We start from the raw sequence: 19,784 nt of genomic DNA, 5'->3' as shown, positions 1-19,784 counted from the left end.
GATGCCCAGCTCCGGAGGGATCCCGCTCACTCCCAGCCCCAGCCCTTTTTTTGGGATGGCCCGGAGCGAGATTTGCAGCCTAAGAAATCCCCATCCTTCAGGCGAGGTGTTAAAATACAAGACAGACCATGTGTATGCGCTTTAATAAGGCTTCCACAGCTCAAATGACAATTTTAATCCGATAATGTTTGCAAATAACAGACAAAACAGTAACTGGGCCTTTGATCACATCTTGTACCTGCGTCCTCTGTGAGATACGGCGATGCCACGGTGCGGCCGTACATCACTTGGCCCTGAAGCCACGGCCCTGGCTAATACCTTAACCCACTGAGTTTAGAGACTTCAATTTTGCAATGTTATAAGCTCAAGGAAGAGATTGTTTGTAACATTAAAAAAGAAATTAACAGCAAATTGGAAAAAATAGAAACAACAACAGAATTTGCAGGGAATATGTACACAAGCGAGTGCTTCAGTCTGGGAAGAAGAAAACCTCCTGCCCGTTCTCAAAGGATGAAGCGGCTTTGGCGTGCCAAATTCCTGCTGACGTCTTTACCTTGGGAAAGAATACGCGGGTCCAAATTGCCCCCAAACCCACCTTTTAAGAGCTCCACAGCCCCCCAGATGCTGGCTGCTTCGCCCCAAAACCCGCCGGGGACGGGGAGGAGGATGCGGAGCCCCCATTCTCAGCAAAGGGCAGCTGTAATTCTTCAGATAAAAGATAAAATTTAAAATAAACGCTACTGGGGTTGTTAGGATGGGATATGTGCCCCCTGCCCTCTTCTCACAGCCCCAGACTCCTGCAGTCCTTTAAAAAAAATGAAGGTGATGCGGCAGCAACCTGACTCTCTGCATCACATTTTGCCACAGAAACAAGTTAAAAGGCTGACAAGGAAGAGGAAACATCTAACTTTGTTACAGAGATACCTCGACAGTGCCCTTTTTTTTTTAAGTCTGGAAGTGGTACACTATTTCCTGCAACTAATGGGTAATGGGGAAAGATCCTTTCTGGGAGCTACAGATGCAAAAAAAAAAAAAAAAAAAAAATTTTATTAGTGCATTCCTGAAAAATGAGGAGAACGGGGGGGGGGGAAACCAAAACCTCTTCCCATGGGAAACAGGGCACCCACCCGCACCCCCTTTGCTCTGGTTCAGGCTCCCCCAAGCCATGGGCGTGAGCGCTCCTGGCAGTCCCGGACTGGAGGAAAAGATGTTATCAAAAGTCGTTAAAATACCCCACGTTTCTAAAAAACACAGTTCACAGAGAAAGACCAGGTGGTTATTGAAAGATCATCAAACGCCTGGAAGTGAAGGCGAGCGGCTGAAAAGCCGGCGAGGGAGGCGGCTCCCCGTCCCCTCCGTGATGGAAGGCTTTCGGAGGCAGACCACAGCTTACATTTTCAGTTAAATAAGATGAAGTTCGGGGGGGGGGGGGTTTTGGTGGGGTTTTTTTTTTTTTTTTGAAAGAGCTAGACATTCCTCACAAGTAACAATTTCTTTACTTCCATGCTGTACTGAAAGAGTAATAGTGGATCAAAGACAGGATTATCTGTAAGCAGGTTACGCCTAAAGAGTTACTCGAGAACAGATCAAGATGTTTTTGATCTACTGGATTACAACCCTTTTCGGACAGATGAGCGCGGTGCGGGACTTGAGTCAGGGAATACACAAGAATGCCTCCGTCTCCCTCGCCTGTAAACATGATACGCTCTTACTGCTGCTAAACTTTCCAACCTTCCTGTTGCTTTATTAAATATAAAATCGGGAACGTTCTCTTGAAGGCAGGATGTCCTTCAGTGCAATCTGCTTTGACATAAGGCATTTTTTTGGGGGGGGGGCAGTCATTTCAGAATGGGTTTCTGCCTTCTGGAAGAGTCAAAGAGTTCAGTCCTGTATCCACCTTTTTTTTTTTTTCTTTTAATGCCCTACCATGTCAAAATCCTCTTCCCTTCTGGTCGCTCCTCTGTTGCTCAGAAAACCATCAGTGTCCAAGTAAACCAGTCCCTGAGGAGAAAAAAAGACAATCACCAAAAGATGATGACGCTTACGGGATGGAGACGAAGTTAGCATGGGCTTAAATAAAGGCGGGGGGGACGGACCCCAGACTCACCTTTAAATCCTTCTTCAGGCATACAAACTGAGGATGGAAAGAAAAAGGCACAGGGTTAGAAGTCTCCCGACAAGTCGTTTCTAAAGGGATCTTTTGTTGGAGTGGTGGCGTACCACTGAATCTCCCATTGACAGTGACAGGAAAGATTCAACATCTCTATTTTCTACCTTTATAACCCAAACCCAACACAATCCTTGGCCACCAACACATCTCCCAAAATCACAGTGGTGAGGTGCCTTCCCTGAACCCCAAAACCTTCCAGGGTCCCCCCCGCCTCACCTTGCATAACGTCATCCATCGCTGCGTAATCTGCAATTGGTTCATCAGCCTGGAAAATAAAGTGGAGCAGGGGATTAACGAACAAGCCACCTCATTTGGAAGTTCACAGCCCGATCAGTTCATGGTGCTGCTCTGGAGGGGAGCGGGGAACAGGTCTCTTGCCCAAACACTGTCTGGGAACAAGAGGGGAGGACTTGCTCCATACTTTAGCCATATTTTGGGCTAGTAGGCATCCAGCTCAGCAGCAAAGACCAGATAATAAAAGCTCCTTTAAAAAAAAAAAAAGAGGATTTTCCTCCTCCAAGAAGGAGCTTCAGGAGGAACTCATTAAATTAGGCTACCGAGCACCCACGGGTGGGCATATCTAGTGCACGGCAGTTTTGACATGCACCACAACATGTTTTTCTTTGCTTGTACAAAAATCAGTTCAATTCTCTGCTTTATTCAACTTCCTTTCAGCAGCCAGACTCTCACATTACCTTTAATAAAATGACGGACTCAGGGATGACTCCCAGACTGCCAAGCGTTGCGGTGTCATCGCTCAGTATCTTCCCGTCGATCGACAAATTCTGGTCGAAGGGAGCAACTGAAAATGCATGCATGATCTGTGCCAACACAATGAGACACGCTGATTTTTTGCGGAGGGAAAAACATACCACTGAGCTACACAAAAATACCACGTTTAGAAGAGCAACACAGGCCTTTTGATGCCACATGGGATTTTATACTCTTCCCCTCCATCCCCTCCCCGCCACATGCTCCTCATTTTGTGTTTTCTTACTCGAGACGACTCATTCCTTGGAGGAAAAACACCTTACCTGTATTTTCAGTTCTTTCAGTGTCTGATTAGCAGAAACAAGCAGCGCTTTCTCCCCTCTGACTTTCCGGTGCCGGGTGCTTCGCCTGATGCCTTGCTTTTGGTAAGTGATGTAGCTCTGGTGCGAGATCTTCTGGCGCTTCGCACCACCGTTAGTCTAGAAACAAGAGACAAAAATCAGGAGCCCAAGTTTGGGATTGGTGGAAAATACAACCTCCCCTTACCCTGGACTGTGTTTCGGGCAAGTCGGTCATGCGAGGGAAGGCACAAAGTGCTGAAAAGTCCCTTCAAAAGCAAACCACCGCATGCAAGTACCAAGAGGACCAAAGGACTTTGCTTGAAACCTCGGTTCCTGCTTCTAATGCTAGTGTGGGGCGGATTACCAGCCAAGCGTAGGAGTCACCATCAATATTTGATCTCTCCAAAAACAAAGGGATGGTGTGGTATGACCATTAAAATAATTTAAGACACTGTTGGTTTTGCCTGCTAGTGGCAAATGGAGGAGGAGGGCTATCCCATCACGCTGACTCAAGAAGATGATGCAAAAACCAAGGAACCTGGTGGTATTTTTGATCTCTACCTGGTTAAAATCTGGGTCTTGCTCCCCCTCTGGCTTGTTTTCCTCCCTTTCCTCTTCAGCTTCGGAGCTGCTCACGTTCAGCTCTGGAGCAGCGTCCTTCATTACCTGAAGTCATAAAAATCATTCTCCATAACTAACCCAACAGCATCAACCCACACTGTCACATCATGGCAAACAGCTTGCAGAGACTTCCAGGATGCCACCTTGATCCAATGAACCGAGGCAGAGCAGGAACAACCCAGGGATCTGCTCCACATGCTCTGCAAAGTCTTCTCCACCCCTCCCCAGCTGCACTGAACCATGGGGGGATTCGGCTCAGGAGAACAAGCTTCTCTATTGAATTGCAGGTGCTTCCTGCAGCTCAGGACCTACCCTCCTCTCTAGGCAAAGGGAAAGTCTCCAGGGGCCTGGACTGATTTCTTTCCCATTAGCTGGCTGCTTCTCTGGTTCATCTAAGTGTATTACGAAAGCCCTAACACAGAGAAAGGAATATTATCTGTAAATTAGACACTTAGCCATCCCCACAGCAGACCAACAGAGGCACTCAGCACCATTATTTATGGGTCTGGAGGTTGTAAGTAAATGAAATCTAAATAATTTACACAAACATATAAATAAAAAGGATGTTCAGTTCTGTATAAGTCACTCCAGGAGGCACGGATCTGCCGGACTTGAATTCAAATCTATGCTTCAGCTGGAGCTGGGGTTTGCAAGAGCCCAGGAGACTGGTGCGCTCTCCATCCTGGATGCCCGACAGCTCGCTTCTCCGTCAATGTTATTTGCAATTAACAATACAATCCCAGCTTCCAAACATCCAGCACCAACCGCAGCCTCCCCAGAGCCCTCCGGATTCCAGCAGTGCTGCCCTACGCTGATTTTATATGGCCATGGCTTCCCTCTTGCAGTGTCAGCTGGAGGAGGTACCCTGGGGTTGCAGAGTGGGGGAAGAGCAGGGGCGAGGGAACGGGAAACACTCCCTGGCTTTGCAAATCAAAACTGGTGGGGAAGGAAGCAGTAGCTTCGAGTGTCACCGTCTGCAATCCTCGCGGGCAGTGCTGCCGCGCTGCTGGCAAGCATTATTGCTGCTTTGCATCTTGCTGAGGCTGCCCTGTTAATGAGGGATCTTGCAGGCAAGCTCTCGCCTCCTCTCTCCAACTCCAGCTGCTCGGCAAAGAATAGCTGCCTGTTTTTTGCCAGCCCCACGTGTGAGCAGAGTCCTGTCCAGCCCCAGAAAAAAACCCACCACCCTCCTCTGCACCAGAGCCAAGATACAGCCTCGAGATTCAGCCTCCAGACAGGCTGATATCCCCTAGCTGATGGTTCTCTTGAGCAGCCACTGTGCTGCATGCTCTCCATCTCACAACCAAGGCAGAAACCCATCCAGCCTCCAGAACCCTGCAGTTCTCCAGGCTTCAGTTCCTCCCTTAGATTGACAGGGACGTGGAAATCAATGAGAGGTAAAAAAACCCAAACCACCCATGCTGCAAAGGTGCAGGCAACATCTTTATCTGAGCTTGCCCATGAGCCTTGGTTTCCCCCTTAAAGCATAAAACAAGCCCTAAGGAAGAAGACTTACTGTAACCAGCTTTTGGGTACCTGTAAAGCCAGTTCTAGTCTGATACTGATCCCTTAAGGCACCAGTAAAGCAGAGACATAATTCACAGCTTTGTAGGGGATCCTGAAAACCATCTCTAAGTTCACTGCTATTTCATCAGCACAGAGTTAAGACCTTATTTCTATCTAAGAATAAATGTCACTTGAGCAAACAAGAAAGGAAATGACAAATATTGGACACAGAGGAGAACAGGTAGAGCCTGATAACACAATTATGAATACAGAAATGGTTACAACATTGCCTAAAATAATCAAAGCTGGGAACAGCCATGAAGATACCTGATAACACAAAGGATTTGGTTTGGCAAAAGGAAGCTTCGAGGAGACCAAATTTTCAGAGCGGCTCCAGTGAGAATTTTCCCATTTGCTCTTTTCGCCAAAGCGATAGCTTCTGTGAGCTGCAGAGCTGGGTGTGTTTTGCCTGCAGAGAGCAGCCCTGCCCACCACTACAGGCCACCCAGCATCCCCACCAGCAGGTCCCAATCCTGCCGGGACGCGGGAGGCTGTGATAGCCGTCTCGCCACCGTGTTCAGATCGTTATTTGGGTACTTGTTGCAGTTTCTGTTAAATGAAACCGAGCCAGGATGAGCAAGGACCGAGGGAGAGAGCCCGTACCTTTTTATTATCCACCACTTTATGGATGTAGATGGTTGCTTGTGTGTACTCACGCAAGTCACGCTGCTGTTGGCATAACAGCCCTTCTCTGCACTCTGGACAGAGTTCTGGGGAGGCACAAAGGAAAAATGCACTTAATTGCTTCAGCTCCTTGGAGACACCTGCCCAATGCCTCTCACCGCTAACCTGGAGTGGATCACATAACCACGGGCATCTGCCAAGCTCCCTGTTTACCACTGATCCCCTTAGATCTGACCCTTTATCCAAAAAAGGAGCCATTTCCCAGGGAGTGGGCACCAATTAGCAAAAGAATAGAGTGCGGACAGTGGCAAAAGATTCACTCACGGGGCTCAGAGCCGTAAAGCGCACTCTCGGGGTCTGCCCCGGCAGCCTGCGTTCGGGTGATTTTGATGACGTGATCCACGACGAAGAGTTTTTGAATCCTCTCCCACTCGCTGGGCCATATTAGAGCTATACTGTGCAAAGGAACAAGAACGCGCTTTATGACATGGAAAAGCCAAGCTCTGAGCTCCTGAACAGCCTCCCCTTTTCTTAGTCTGTTAATGAAAGAAAAGCTGCAAAACCAATCCATAACTCCAGCTACATGGGAGGGCCTGTACGCCCAAGATAACAGGGAAACAGGAGCGTGTCATTAGTGACGCTGTTCTGCTCCAGTCATGCCGGAGGGAGGATGGAGGAGGAGAGGAGTAGAAGATCTGCTACTTTTAGTTCTGCATCATTGCAGAAGAAATGCTACGGAGCATGAACTCCAGCCCAGTGTCCAGTGCTCCAGGGGCAACTCTCACAGAAAGAAAACGGTAAGGAAGCCGGATGTTTCTATGCCCCGGTCAAGTTCAGGGTAGTTTATTGTTAGGAACTAGCCAAGCTGAAGTAAGCTCTCTTTTTTCCTGACCCAGCATCCTTTGACAATTTAGGTCTTGCCTCACATGAAGGCTAAGGTGAGCCTAAGAAAGCATCTATGTTAATTTTGTTCAAGGGAAAGCATTTGCTCCTCGTGTTGCTGCAGCTCAGCAAGCCTCCGGGAACGTTCCCAGAGGCACGTGAGAGACAAAGGCACCTGGCAGAGGCAGATGCGTGAAGAGAAGAAACTCACAGTTTGGAGTCTTCTTTGGTCATGGAAGCGTAGGTGAACATGAGGCCCCCGTGGGGGCAGAGAAGAGCGCTGTTTCCTACCGAGGACACAGGGCTGCATCGCGTTGGCCTCCTGCGCAGGCAAAGGAAAGCGGTTTGCAAAGCTTGGTCAGGTTATTTCATAAAAACCACAACTCTGCAGGCAGCCAAGAAGAAATCACAGGTGAATATTTACAGAAGGCATTCCAACAGGGAATATTAAGCTACTACCAATGAGGAAATCAGATCTGCGTTCCTGCATGTTGCAAAATTACTCTCCTATCTAGCAGAGATTTCCATCTCCTACCACCAGCAGCCCGTGGAAACAGGATTGAGTGGTGACCTTTGCCTAGGATACAGCTCCAGACAGATGAAAAAACTAATCAGGTTACTATCTAATCCGACCATCTGGTTAAGACACGGTAAACAAGGAAATTCAGTTTCTTACAATGTATTACAACTGATATGAGTCCTGCAAAAATCAGCTTCCTTGTTTCCACAAAGGCAAACTGCAGGTAACTATACACTGCACTGGGACTCAAAAGCAAAATCATTATCTACAGCCCCCCCAAAAAGCAATAAAAAGCACCAAAAACCTCAGGCCAAGTTACCTGACAAATTTCCTCCATTCTTCTACAAAGAACTGCGAAACAATATACAGCTCATCTGTCTCCTGGAGGTGAAAAAAAGAAAAACAAAAAGGATCGTTTTAAATTAATCCAACAATAGAGAAGCAATGACTGTTCAGCTTTTTCTGCAGTGCTTATTCTCTTTGAGACCTCAGCGTTTTTACCATGACAACTCCATCCAAGCGTGCTGGGAAAGCCAAGTAAAATAATTTGGGATCAAGTACTAAGCACTTACATTACTAATCTCGTGTTTATTACAAAGTTAGTTTATCTTTAGATCCCGTTACCTTTAAGTCATAGCAGGAAACGGCCATTTCCCTGGAGCAGCTAAGACTCCCCAGCACTGTGTTTTCTCTCGCTGGGTACTCGGGGTCTAAGGCAGATGTGTCTTTGCACCCCCACGGGTGTGGGGTGAGATCACCCCAACCTGCCTCACTTGCTCCACCCATCAAAATCCAAAAGTTTCTCCTTTTGGCAGCAGCACGGATTCAAAAATATGGCCACGCACCCCCATGAGGCAGAGGTTTTAGAAGAAACCGTTGTTTTCCTGTCCTAACTGATCTGCCATTATATAGTCTGCTCCTGGACAAGAAACCACTAAGATCCTAAGAGCTGGGTGACAAAATCATTTCCATGCTCACCTAGCCTCACCACCTTCCCTAATTCAGATTTAAGGGCTCACTCCATCTTGCTGCAGGAAAATTCAGCACACCTGAGGAATATACATATTTTTAAAATCTCCCTTCATCTCCTCTCGATTAAACCGCTCCACTTATTTTCTTCCCCAAACCTCAACTGTTTGGTATCAGGAAAACTCAAAAAGCTTGAGGAAAAGATCCTCGACTCTTTTATCAGGCTCCCTTGGGAAATTCAAAGACAGCGGAGGATGTAGCCTCGCTGCCTGGAGAGACCCTCATATTTCAAGCAGACCCATGGTGATGGGCTCCAACTTTCCATCACTTACTCCAGCTACCAAAGCAGACCCAACCTACTACCCTTAAATACTGCTGGTAGGGCCTGGCAGCTCTCCAGCTCAGCACAGACCGTTTCCCATTTAAATCCTTTTGGGGCTCCCCAGTTCTGAGACATGGATCTGTATTGACCTCGATATTTATTCATGGCTGGATAAGGCACCCGAGAGCCACAGGCTGCCCTCACACGTACGAGCGACCAAGGCAGACACCTGCCAAAGCAGCTTGGCAGGATCTAAGAGTCAATCACTAATCAGCGCCGCGAGACGTCCAGGAGCCAAGGCATGGAGCCAACAGCTTTTGCCATTTCTTTTGAGCTGCCTTGAAGCCCCAAGAAAGTCCTGGAGAGCTGCATGCTTGTACCGGGGAGAAGCCGGTACGAGAGGTCTTGCACGACCGTCACTCCTATTTGCAGGGCTTCAGCATTTAGGGAAGCTTCGCCTGAGCTCTCAGGACGTAGGAGGATGCTGGAGCACATGTAAATTTTGTCTGACCAGCAGCAATAGCCTGGCCTGCACGAGAAGGCAAACGGGGGGTGGTGGAAAGCTGCCTCCACTGGTACGGCCGCACCGTTTCGGTTCTTCTAGGGGCGGATGTAACCACAGCAGAAATATTGTCACTGCTTATCTAGCTGACTCCTGGCCAGCGACAGCTATGTTGGCACACGAGCCATTCTCGTGTGTCTTTAGCAGGGCTCTGCGCCAGCACAGCTAATCGGGGGAAATCACACCTCGGCACAACACACTTGTAAGCTCCGCTGGCACAGGCTTCCCAGTGCAGGCACAGTCTCACTTGGACTGAGTGAATGATTATCAGGCAGCCTCTCTTGCAGGTGAAATAAAATTTCTTAGAGAGAGGGATAAAAGCTAATAAAAACCTCTCCCAAGCCCTGCTACGTTCTCCTAGTTGCCCTCCTTCCCGTACCTGAGGCCAGCTGCCCAGGCAAGGTCTGCATTTATCGTGAAACAGGTTCTGGAGAGAAGTCTTCTGCTCACTGGCCATCATCTTATGCAGGGCTTCGTTTTCCTCCCCTTCGCGCTCCAAAATCTGCATGAAACAGTTAATTACACCACAGCTTCAGTTCCTAGCTGCTATTAAAGATGACATTACTTTCCTCCACTGCACTGGGTCATATCAAAAAGAAAACTAGAAATATGACCGTCTATTTACGGTCAACAAAAGGGTAATGTTATTTGGCATTCAAATACCTTGCACTGGGAACAGCACTCTTTGTTATTTGGGAATTCAGGGGCCTTTGGAAAATATTGCTTGAGTTTCTCCCAGGCTTCCTTCGAAACCACCCTCCGTTCATTTTCGGATATGCACAGGTCACCTGCAGAGAGAGAGCCAAGAGAAGGGCTTTGCTCTTGACGTGCTCAGCGATGTTTTGCAGCCCTAACTAGATTTAAGAGATTACAGGGTATAAATGTGGGGGAAGATATTCACGCACTTAACAGCCAACACCATGTCAGCAAGAAAGAGCGCAACTAATACACAAAGTCACCTTCAACTCCTTTATAATTTCCTTGTTTAGACAGGAAAAAAAATAATACGACTTTAATTCATATAAACGTCCTTTAGATTTCCAAGCTCATGAACCCAAGCAGCTGATCAAATACAATGGAAAAGCAAGGACAAGCCAAAGAGGGCACGGGACTACTGTTTTCTCATCTTGGCTATCCATAGCTGCATTTTTATGGTGACTCCATTTACCAAGCTGCAGACTAACTCCGTGCCCTATGAAACAGGAGCCAGGTGCTTTCCGCACCCTTGAAAAACAAAATTACTGCTGTATCATCTCAGGGCACACGAAGCCATCTATCCAAGCACCTCAAAATCTGGAAAGGACAGATTCTGCACTCTAGATCTGCTCTGGGGAATAACTGGGGTGTGAAGACCTGAAGCAAGATTTACCAGCTATCCCCCAGACAACTTGCCTGCTGTATTATTTATCCTCATGCTCAAGCAGCTCAAAAAAATCCCCAAGAACGGTTTAGTGCAAGGGAGTTGTCATTTTAGTGACAGCCATAGCAGAAAGGGCACGCTCATGCATTTGGACACCACACGTGTGCATGACAACACGTGCTCTGGCGGACAAACAAGGCTTGGGAAAACTGAAGAAGGCAAGGGCTCAGGCATCCAACTAGCTGCCTGCTTGCAGGCTTGATGATTGCCAAGGGGAAAACACAACTTCATCTCCCTACAAGACAGCAGCTGGGAAGTCAAGGCATGGCTGTGCTACATGCAGTCGCAGTGAGAAATAAGAGGAACAGTTGGTGCTACACTGAGATGCAAGCCGGATTTGGATGCGGCATGGGAATATTCACGCCTCAATGTGGATTTCACCAGCGAGAGGGAAGCAAAACAGCAACTACGAAGTCATGGTGCTGAGCTGTGTCCAGCAAAGGGCACGATACCTTATTATCTGCTTTTCTATAGCCTGAAGAGCTACAGAAGGAAGACAGGGAGAAAAGGCTCCTTCCTCCCCACCCTCTGGTAGCTCTTTAACATTACAAGCAGCTCCTCAGGCCCACGAACCCGGCAGCTTTCCTTGCTCCAGCCAAGCCTGGATTTCTGCCAGCCCCAAAGGGAAAAAATAGCAACGCTCCCCTCCTGCTTTTCCTCTAATAAACAAAGGTCGGGCTGGACTGCTTTGCTGCAGCACTTGGCCACTTGCTCTTCATCAAATGCGACCAAGTGGCCCAGCTTTACCATATGCAGAGGCAGGACCAGGCTGCTTTCCAGAGCCAGCAAGGATGGGGGAAAAAACCCGAGCTTGTACAAATAAGTGCCTTGACACACTGCATGATTAATGAAAACAGATTAATACACTGTTGAGGGAGAGAGGTGGAAAAATCAGATCTGGGTGTGTGGGGAACAAGTGCTTTGCCATCTGGAAGAAGATGATCCTAACCACTGCTGACCCTGCTTCCCCCTCCCACTGTCCAAGGACATGTTTTGGGCACACACATCAAAAGAAGTCTTAACATGGTATCTGGAAAAAATTATTCACTGGGGTCGGGCAGCTACCAGAGAGCAAGAAATTACAGCAAACATGCAAAGGGACTTCTTAAGGGAACGCCCGGATGGCATTTCTGGAGGCCAGCCAGACCTCACAGATAAAAGTGCTGGCTTTTCCAGAGCCTACGATGAAGGCAGGAACTTCCTCCATGCCAAAATTAAGGCTGTAGGACTGAGACTACAGATTTGCTGATACACTCCCAGAGGGAAATTTTAAAGGTGGAAAGGTTGTTTTCTGACTGGAGGTTAGCTCAAGATGATGAAATCTGACCAGCCAGCAGTCCCCATATTTAAAATTATTCGCTCTGATATGACCCAAAGTCTCAGATCAACTAGCGATTTACCAGCATAATATTTTCAAAGGCCTGTTGGCCTATTTTTGTCATGTCTGGCTACATTAAATGTTTCATCACCACACTGCATGCTTTTATTTAACAGCAGCAGCCTCGTGGCAATGGGAAATACGGCGTTAAAGGCTCTGAAAAACAGCTAATGGCAGTGACAAATGACAAAGTGCTTAAACACTCTGCTTTAAAATGAGGCTTTATCAAGCCATTACTCCACATCCTTGATTAGCCTTGATGACAGGAGATGTGTTGCTAATTTATGGCATGTTTCTTTCTTACTAGGAACAAGATCAAGCATCCCTGGCAGGGAAATTGGTGCCTCCAAACAGGAGCTTACTAGAACAGTTGTGTCTGGGAGCAACATACAAGCTAAAAAAGTGAGATTTAAACAACGGGGTAGCCAAGGATGTAGCTAATGAACCATCACTTAGCAAAACAACTAACATCGGGTCAAAACCTTATGTAAATGGACACCAAAGCACAGCAGGTTGGTAAATCGATATCCTTAGCAGTCACAGCCACTGGCAGATAAGCCCATGTTTCTACAGTTGTTAGGTAAGTGCTCCTGTTTTAATGGATACTCTCAGCTTCTGCCTTGACTGATTTATACCACCTGTTTTCCTCCTAATACTTTCAGAGCTTCCAAGTGGCTGAAGATCCTTGGTGCTGCCCTCACCCCATCACGTTGCTTCGCTAGCGAGATGAATGGATGCCCCCCTCTGCAGCCCAGCATCTAAGCATCTCTGCATTTACAACCCTTTCACTGCCTTACAAAACTTGGATTGCACTGTGATAGTGCTTGCAAATAAAACCTCAAAGTTTGAGTGTCAAGAAACACCAGGCAATGAGAATTAAACACATTTCCTCAGTAACTGCTCATGTTGGCCTTAGATGGATCAAAGGCTACAAGGTTAATGTCTTGAGCAGTGAGCAACAACAGATATATTCAGCTCCATCCCCCGTAGAGACTTACCATGGGGGCAAACAATGTCTTCATTAAAATTTAACTCCTCTTCCTCCTCTCTCTTCTCTTCATTTGATTCATCTAATTAAAAAAAAAAAAAAAAATCAAAATCAAACAAGAACACTGCACAGAGTTCCCCTCCAAAGGAAAGGAAAAATCTTTGGGGCAAAGGAGCATGGCTGCCTTTCAAATTGTGGCAAAACCCTTAACCCAAAGGAAATTTTGGAAGGAAATTTGTTATTCTCAAATGTCTTGGCCTCTGGGCAAGCGGGATTACAGCCTACAGGCCATGTAGGAGCGCTTTGAAGTGTGTGGAGCACAAGCCCATCCTTTGTGAGATTACAAAGGATGCATTTGTTACAGGCTAAAACACCACAGGGGTTCACTGCTCCCAAAGATCTTGGAGTTTAACCTAAACAGAAGTCTAGGTAAGAGCACAGGGAGCAGAAACCTTCCTGGCAAAACATTAGTCCTCTGTTCGCCTTGAGGATACTGATCTAAAACAGATGCTGCCTGACAAACTAAGGGGGGAGCCTGCCAAGGGTTTGACAAGCCCCACATTAACATATAAATTATAGTTAAGAATCCTAGCTCCATGGACAGAAGCGCTGGCCACTGAATTGGAGCATCATAAACACAATAATGTGTTTAACGACCTGCCTAACGAGCAAGTTGGCTTGTGAGTAATTCAAATGTACTACTGGGAGTTGTGACCTGTTGTGAAACCAAGGTCACCACTGAGGAATGACAAGTTCTCAGTGGAGAAGTACCCTTTTCTCGACGTAAGCTCCACCAACAGCGCCAGCTTATGGATATTATCAGGAGGGCTGTGGTGTTCCAGGAGCCTTCAAGCCCAAGATCAATGCCATTAGCCCATCATCTCCACTTTCATTCAAACAAGCTTCTTGCCCTTAGTTCTGAAACAAAAAGCTCAACAAAATATCCAGTTTCCAAAGGTTTAAAGAGCAGAAGCCAAATTAAAAAAACTCACAAACTCATGATATGGGCACAGAAGAGAGTTCAATTAATGATTTTTCTTCTAGGCTATGTTTTGCCAGTGCTGCTTTACCAGCTGTGCTGTTTCATCCATAGATGTTCACAATAAACATCTTCATCCCTTCCCCAAGGTAATTTTCATGTTTCTTTTTCCCCTGCGCTCTCTCATTCAGATAAAAGCAGATGAAAAGATCATGTGTCTGGGGCCGTAATTTTACACAGCTTTGCAAGACTACTTATTACCTCATCTTCTTCTCCATGTACAAAGATCACCCAGCAGTTTTGAAGCTTATCAAATAAAAAGCTCCTTAAATGAAGGAGCTTTTTATTTGATTTATTATCCTTCCCTCCCTACTCACACAAGGGAAGCAAAACAGCTACAGGAACACCTGACGTGTCTTTTGTTAGGAGGTATCGGTCGGAGCTGGTGGGTCTCTACAGCAGCAGAACTACCTTTGTTTTGTGCATTTCCATTCATTTTTCCATTACTGTGCTCTGTGTCTTCATCTTGTTCATTTAATTGCTCCAGAGCCAACTGACGCCAGCTCCGCAAGGACGCCTTTCCAACCCAAAACCCATCGTTCCTGCAGAGAGAGCATAGCGTTGGCAACGTGAATCACAACTCTGTTCTCCTTCGGAGCCCAAGCAGTAAAATCGTTAGGAAAAAGCTATTTAAGCACTTCTAAAAAAATCTCTGACAATGTTTGAAAGCATTGGGACTTACATACCCCTTGACTGTTATCTTCAGCAAGTTTGTAACAGTTTTGTAGTCTTCGTTTAACTGGTTTTTCAGTCGCAGGATTCGACACCTTTCTACCACGCAGTCCTTGCAAAGTGCTTTGACTGGGGGGGGGAGAGGGCAGAGAAAGAAACACAATTTATTGCACACGTGGCTGAGCTTCTCACTGGTTTGAACATGCTCAGACAGGTATGTACCAACTACCCTGCCTCATGACCGAAGATTTCACATGTAAATGAGGAGATCTCTGGGGTTACTGCCACATCGTACCACATTTGAAGCTTAAATAAGCATAAAACGCTTCAGATGAGGTGCAATCTGTTCTGCCAGCTTCACAGCTTTCCGCCGCTGGTATCAACAGTTTGCAATTACAGCTGCAAGCCAGGTCACACCAACACACAGCCACGCGAGTCAGAAGGCAGGACAGTTTAGGCATATGCAAGGAAAAAAAAAAAAAACCAACAAAAAACTATCATGGCACTTTACCAGTTAAACCCAGAAAAAAAACCCAACCCTCCTGCAAAGCTACATTGGGCCAACAGGAATGGAAATCCTATAACCAGGCATATATTTTCATCTGGGAGCAAGCGGGTCGCATCCAAGGAAGCAAGTCGGAGAATGCAGTGCATCCGATCCATCCCTTCCAGCCGTACTCAACAAAAAAATCCTGCAGGCGATCTTCCAGTTGACTAATAAACGTTGGCCTGTTTTTTTTTTACAAAGGCTGCCTGCGTCACAGCAGTTTCTGCTGGTTGCATTTCTTCCCTATAAGCTCCTAGCAGGAGCTGAGCTAATTTGGTCTCAGTGGGAGTTATTGAGCTCCTTTATAAAAGAAACTAAGCCTGGGGCTTGATTAAGGGATGCCCAAAGACTGTAGGGGCTAGGCTGACCCCAAAAATCAAAACGCATGACAGATGTGTGCAACACAAGCAAATAGGCTACCAGGTACATGCTTCCCTTGGGTGAGACAGCTCAGGACAGTCTAAAGGTGAAAGACAGTAACTAATTTTCTTGGCCCGTGCACATCCACGCTGCTCCAGAGCACAGGCTGCCGGCAAGAGGCAGCACAGATCCACATGCTCCACAAAATGCTGCCCACACAGGATCTGTAGGTGCTGCAGGCATGGAAAATAATTTTCAAAAGTCTGGGGGGCTGCATGTGCAAGTTTTGTTATTTTCTAGAATCAGCTCCATAAAACCTTCAAAGTATTATGTTTTCTAACCTAATGCACCATTGCTGTCTCAGAAATTCCTCCAAGCTCAACTCTTCCTAGACAGAGCAGAACTCAGGTATGAAACAGACCCTGCAATCAGACTAACTGTATGTTTGAATGCTAATGTAATTAAGTGATATTAAAAAAAACCACCCAGAAATAACAGCGCAGCACAAAAGCTATGCGCAGAAATAAAGTTACAATGATAAAGGATGGCTCAAAATGAGGCTGGGACCAGAACAAGGCTCTAAAACACGTTCAGCACATGAGAACATGACTTGGAGAGGGCATTGTCTAGCCCGACACCTTACCGTTCAGCCGGGGCCCTCCTCCGTATCTCCTGTAGAAGAAGTCAGCCACATACTCTGATATCCTTTTCATAATGGATATTTTATCTGGATGGAGTTTGCCATGTGAGCACAGGCAGGCTGTGTTATCTATAGGTTTTGGAGGAGTAGACTCATCCAGCCATTTCTGCAGCCATTCGAGAGAGATGAAGTCGTATGGGGAACCTAGAAGGAGAAAAAACACAAAAAGAAACAAGCCCGTACATCTCAGCTAATACACAATACAGCAGATGGTATTTTATAATTACTCTGATATTCAACGGTACTTTTAAAAATTAACAGGCTACCAGTGTTGATTAAACCTCTGCGGTACAAGTTTTCAAACATCCGATACAGCTTTCCCTGTCCAATTCTCATCTCTGTAACACACATTTAGAAGACAGGAGCTATGTGAAATTAAGATATGCAAGAACAAGTGGTCATTTCAAATTCAAGCAATCAATATAAAACAGTGGAGCACTCCAAGTAGGAAGGGGAGTGCTTTCAGACTGCTAAACCTTTAGGGGCTTATTGGACAGTAGTCAAGGAAAGGGGAAGGTTTTCCTATTGTCCATCGAGGGACAGATATAATACTTAAATTATGATCATACATTAAAGGCTCTTTCTATAACGAGCGAGCTCATCGGCATAAATTGAAAAATAAAAGGCAACAACAGCAAAGAGACAAGGTCAGTGTTCGCCCTGTCCCTTTGGCGCCCCAAATTTCTCTGTTATTCTGGGCTGCTCTTACAACTCCGGATGAGAAACACTCGCACATTTTAAGATTCACAGTACAAATGGAAACTTGTTCAGATTTTTTAGCGCAAGCATGATTTTTTTTTTTTTGTTAAATAGAGCAGCAGACTCGCCCTTGTTTGCTAAAGGAGAAACACCTCACACACAGCCAAGGTTCAGGAGCAGGTCAGCATCTGTGTGAGCAGCGAAATAGCTTTGAGTGAAACCCCTGCACCTTGCAACTGAGACCCAGTACTGCTGTGGAAACCCTTCTGCGAGATGACTGGGAAATTTGGAGGAAATTAAACCCTTTCTGCTGATGCTAGGAAGGCAGCTCTGAAACTGAGCGGAAACATAGTTGTTAGTTACATTTATCAAATTAACACAAATCCTTAATGTTTCACATGAAGGAGCAACACAGAAGCTACAGGAAAATACTTTGCCTTCCAGCCTGCACTGGAGCTTTGCAAAGCCAGGCTTCAAAATCTCTTCTCCTCTGCAGCCTAAATCAGCAGTATTTTCATCTTACACAACGCCATCAGAGATACACAGCCATGACCTCCAGAGAATTGCAACGCTGTCAGAAATGGTTTGCTAGTTTGGGATGAAAGCTGCTTCCCCCGGAAAGTACGTTTTTCTGGGACAGGCTACACAAAGCTGGCAGAAAATGTGTCTGCACAGCTGCAGAGAGTCCCGAGCTCCTGTGGGATCAGACCCAGAACAGCTCTGGGATAACACTGCCTCCAGCTGTGCTAGCAAACTCCTGTGCCCAGGTGCCCAGCAGCAGGTAGTGGGTGCCCTCAGGGCAGTGCTTCAGGTCCTGCCATCTTCAAATTGGGGCAAAAGAGCTCTACCTGCACCTGCAAAAAAAATATCTTTTTGAGATTTATTCCTCTGTCATGTTAGAAATGCCAAGAGCGAGCTATTCTGTTTCTGCTAAGGGGGACAGAAAACACACTGGAGTTGTGCTTGCTGCTCCTTTTTAATGGTGACTCACGGCAGATTCATACCTCCACCGCAACTTTGATTTAACAGTGACATTTTAACACCACTCAGACTTGCGGGGACTTGGCAAGATAAGCTGCAACACCCTCCCGTTCGTGAGTTAAGCGCCCGTTGTCTGCAAACCCGACTTCATAAATTGAAGAGGCAGACATTTATGGGAGCTAAGGAGCCTGCTGTTCGGCTGCTTGAATCTTGCTGATGGTTCTGAGCATCGACCAATGAATATTAGAAGCTAAACATCAAATTGTCTAAGAGGCTACACAATTAAACACATTTTAAAGTCTTTAATTACAAATTTCCTGGAGATTTTAGGAGATGCACACAGTGGAGAGAAATCCTCCATGCTGAATGGACAGAGCAAGTGCCCCTATGTTTGTTTTGAGGGAGACAGGAGAGAAAAACAAGGGGGGGAATAAAAATCCTTGTGCTCAGACATGCTAAGGCGACAAGGCACAAGGAGTAGTAGGAAAGGATTAACCCCAGTCACTCATCAGACGGACTATGAAGCTTAGACATGGGGCTTGCACTGGCAGAGATGAATCAAATAATTTTCTGCTGGAGGTCAGGCATTCTTGTACCCTGTTACCTGCTGATTAATTCAGATCCACAGCTCCCAAACTTGCTGTGAGTTGGCAATTTGAGACCAGCCAGTTATTCTGCCTCAATGCTACTAACCGCTAACGAGACGAGCTGCTCATCGGGCAGAAGAAAACAGTCACAATGCATGGAAGCACACAGGAGACTGACTGATGGGGAAGGAGCAAGAGGGAATTAGTGATGCCAGAGGCCATGAGAATGAGCAAAAAAGGAGAAAAATAGGTTAAGGCAGAAAAACAAGAGAGGGAAAGCAAATCCTAAGCATGCACACAGCAACAATAGACAGTGATCGCTTTCCTCTTCAAGAGGGCTACAGCTAATGCCTTCCAGCGAAGCATTCAGGCCACAGAAGCGAGTTGTGGGTTAGCTATAAAACATTACTAATCTTAACAATGGTCTACTACAAAATACTACCACAATATCTTACAGACCAGCTTCAGCGGGTAACCTTTTGTAGAGCTCCTTCACCTCTTCGTGTTTGATTTTGCCTCTGGCCACGCTCTGTTTGCGCATCTCGGCCATTTCGTTGCACCACTCCTCAAACTTGCAGTTATCACGCTCTACCAGCTCCTGCAGAAAAGCTGTTGGGAAAGAAAAAAAAGCATTCATTTCAAGGAAAAATACCAATTACATTAATTATTCCTGCGATTGGTTATCTGGGGATAACAAGCAAGCCTAAAAATTCCCCTACACAGGTACCAACACGAGGTCTTTCCAAAAGCCAAGCACATGGACATTGCTCTCTCCAATGTTTATGGTTGTAGATGATTAAATGCAACTGTCCTGTGCAATACAACAGCGCCCAAGAAAATAATTTACTTGGAGTTGGTTGCTGTGTTAAGAGAAATCCTTTGCTTGCTAACAACCCTACACCAAGTGCTGGCAGTCGCACAAAGTGCAATGGCGTTTGGTGAGAGGCTGCAGAGCCGAAGCACTGCAGGACACTTTGCTGCCTGCTTCAATCCCTCCCTGCTATTCCTCTTGCTCCAGCCATTTCTCTGCCTCCCACCGAGAGCAGCTCCTCTCTGCTGCCAAGGACCCATCATTCCCAGGGGAGAAGCAAAAGCTTTTCACCCTACAGATACACTTGAAGCCTG

The 19,784-nt window shown here is 46.4% G+C and overlaps 1 protein-coding gene across 4 annotated transcripts in view; it reads right to left on the bottom strand.

Annotated features, from left to right (window-relative positions):
• Positions 1-126: 126 nt before the first annotated feature.
• USP48 (ubiquitin specific peptidase 48) overlaps positions 127-19,784 on the bottom strand; it is a 30,402-nt gene continuing 10,744 nt past the window's right edge. The window contains exons 11-27 of one of the 4 annotated variants that reach the window (XM_069780420.1): positions 19,119-19,268; positions 16,336-16,536; positions 14,800-14,914; positions 14,525-14,655; positions 13,085-13,156; positions 9,952-10,076; positions 9,668-9,790; positions 7,755-7,816; positions 7,127-7,237; positions 6,358-6,488; positions 6,013-6,119; positions 3,784-3,888; positions 3,205-3,360; positions 2,866-2,991; positions 2,387-2,435; positions 2,108-2,134; positions 127-2,001 (exon numbers count right to left, since the gene is read on the bottom strand). In XM_069780420.1, the coding sequence (XP_069636521.1) occupies positions 1,979-2,001; positions 2,108-2,134; positions 2,387-2,435; positions 2,866-2,991; positions 3,205-3,360; positions 3,784-3,888; positions 6,013-6,119; positions 6,358-6,488; positions 7,127-7,237; positions 7,755-7,816; positions 9,668-9,790; positions 9,952-10,076; positions 13,085-13,156; positions 14,525-14,655; positions 14,800-14,914; positions 16,336-16,536; positions 19,119-19,268 (1,814 nt within the window). In that variant the 3' untranslated portion in view covers positions 127-1,978. Of the gene's footprint in view, positions 2,002-2,107; positions 2,135-2,386; positions 2,436-2,865; positions 2,992-3,204; positions 3,361-3,783; positions 3,889-6,012; positions 6,120-6,357; positions 6,489-7,126; positions 7,238-7,754; positions 7,817-9,667; positions 9,791-9,951; positions 10,077-13,084; positions 13,157-14,524; positions 14,656-14,799; positions 14,915-16,335; positions 16,537-19,118; positions 19,269-19,784 lie in introns of those variants that run through there. The other 3 variants (XM_069780421.1, XR_011324172.1, XR_011324173.1) reach the window with 3 other exon arrangements.

The sequence above is a fragment of the Haliaeetus albicilla genome, chromosome 4 (genome assembly GCF_947461875.1).
Source record: "Haliaeetus albicilla chromosome 4, bHalAlb1.1, whole genome shotgun sequence".
NCBI lineage: Eukaryota > Metazoa > Chordata > Aves > Accipitriformes > Accipitridae > Haliaeetus > Haliaeetus albicilla.
Note: the sequence above shows the minus strand (reverse complement) of the source record. Positions and strands in the feature narration are given on the sequence as shown.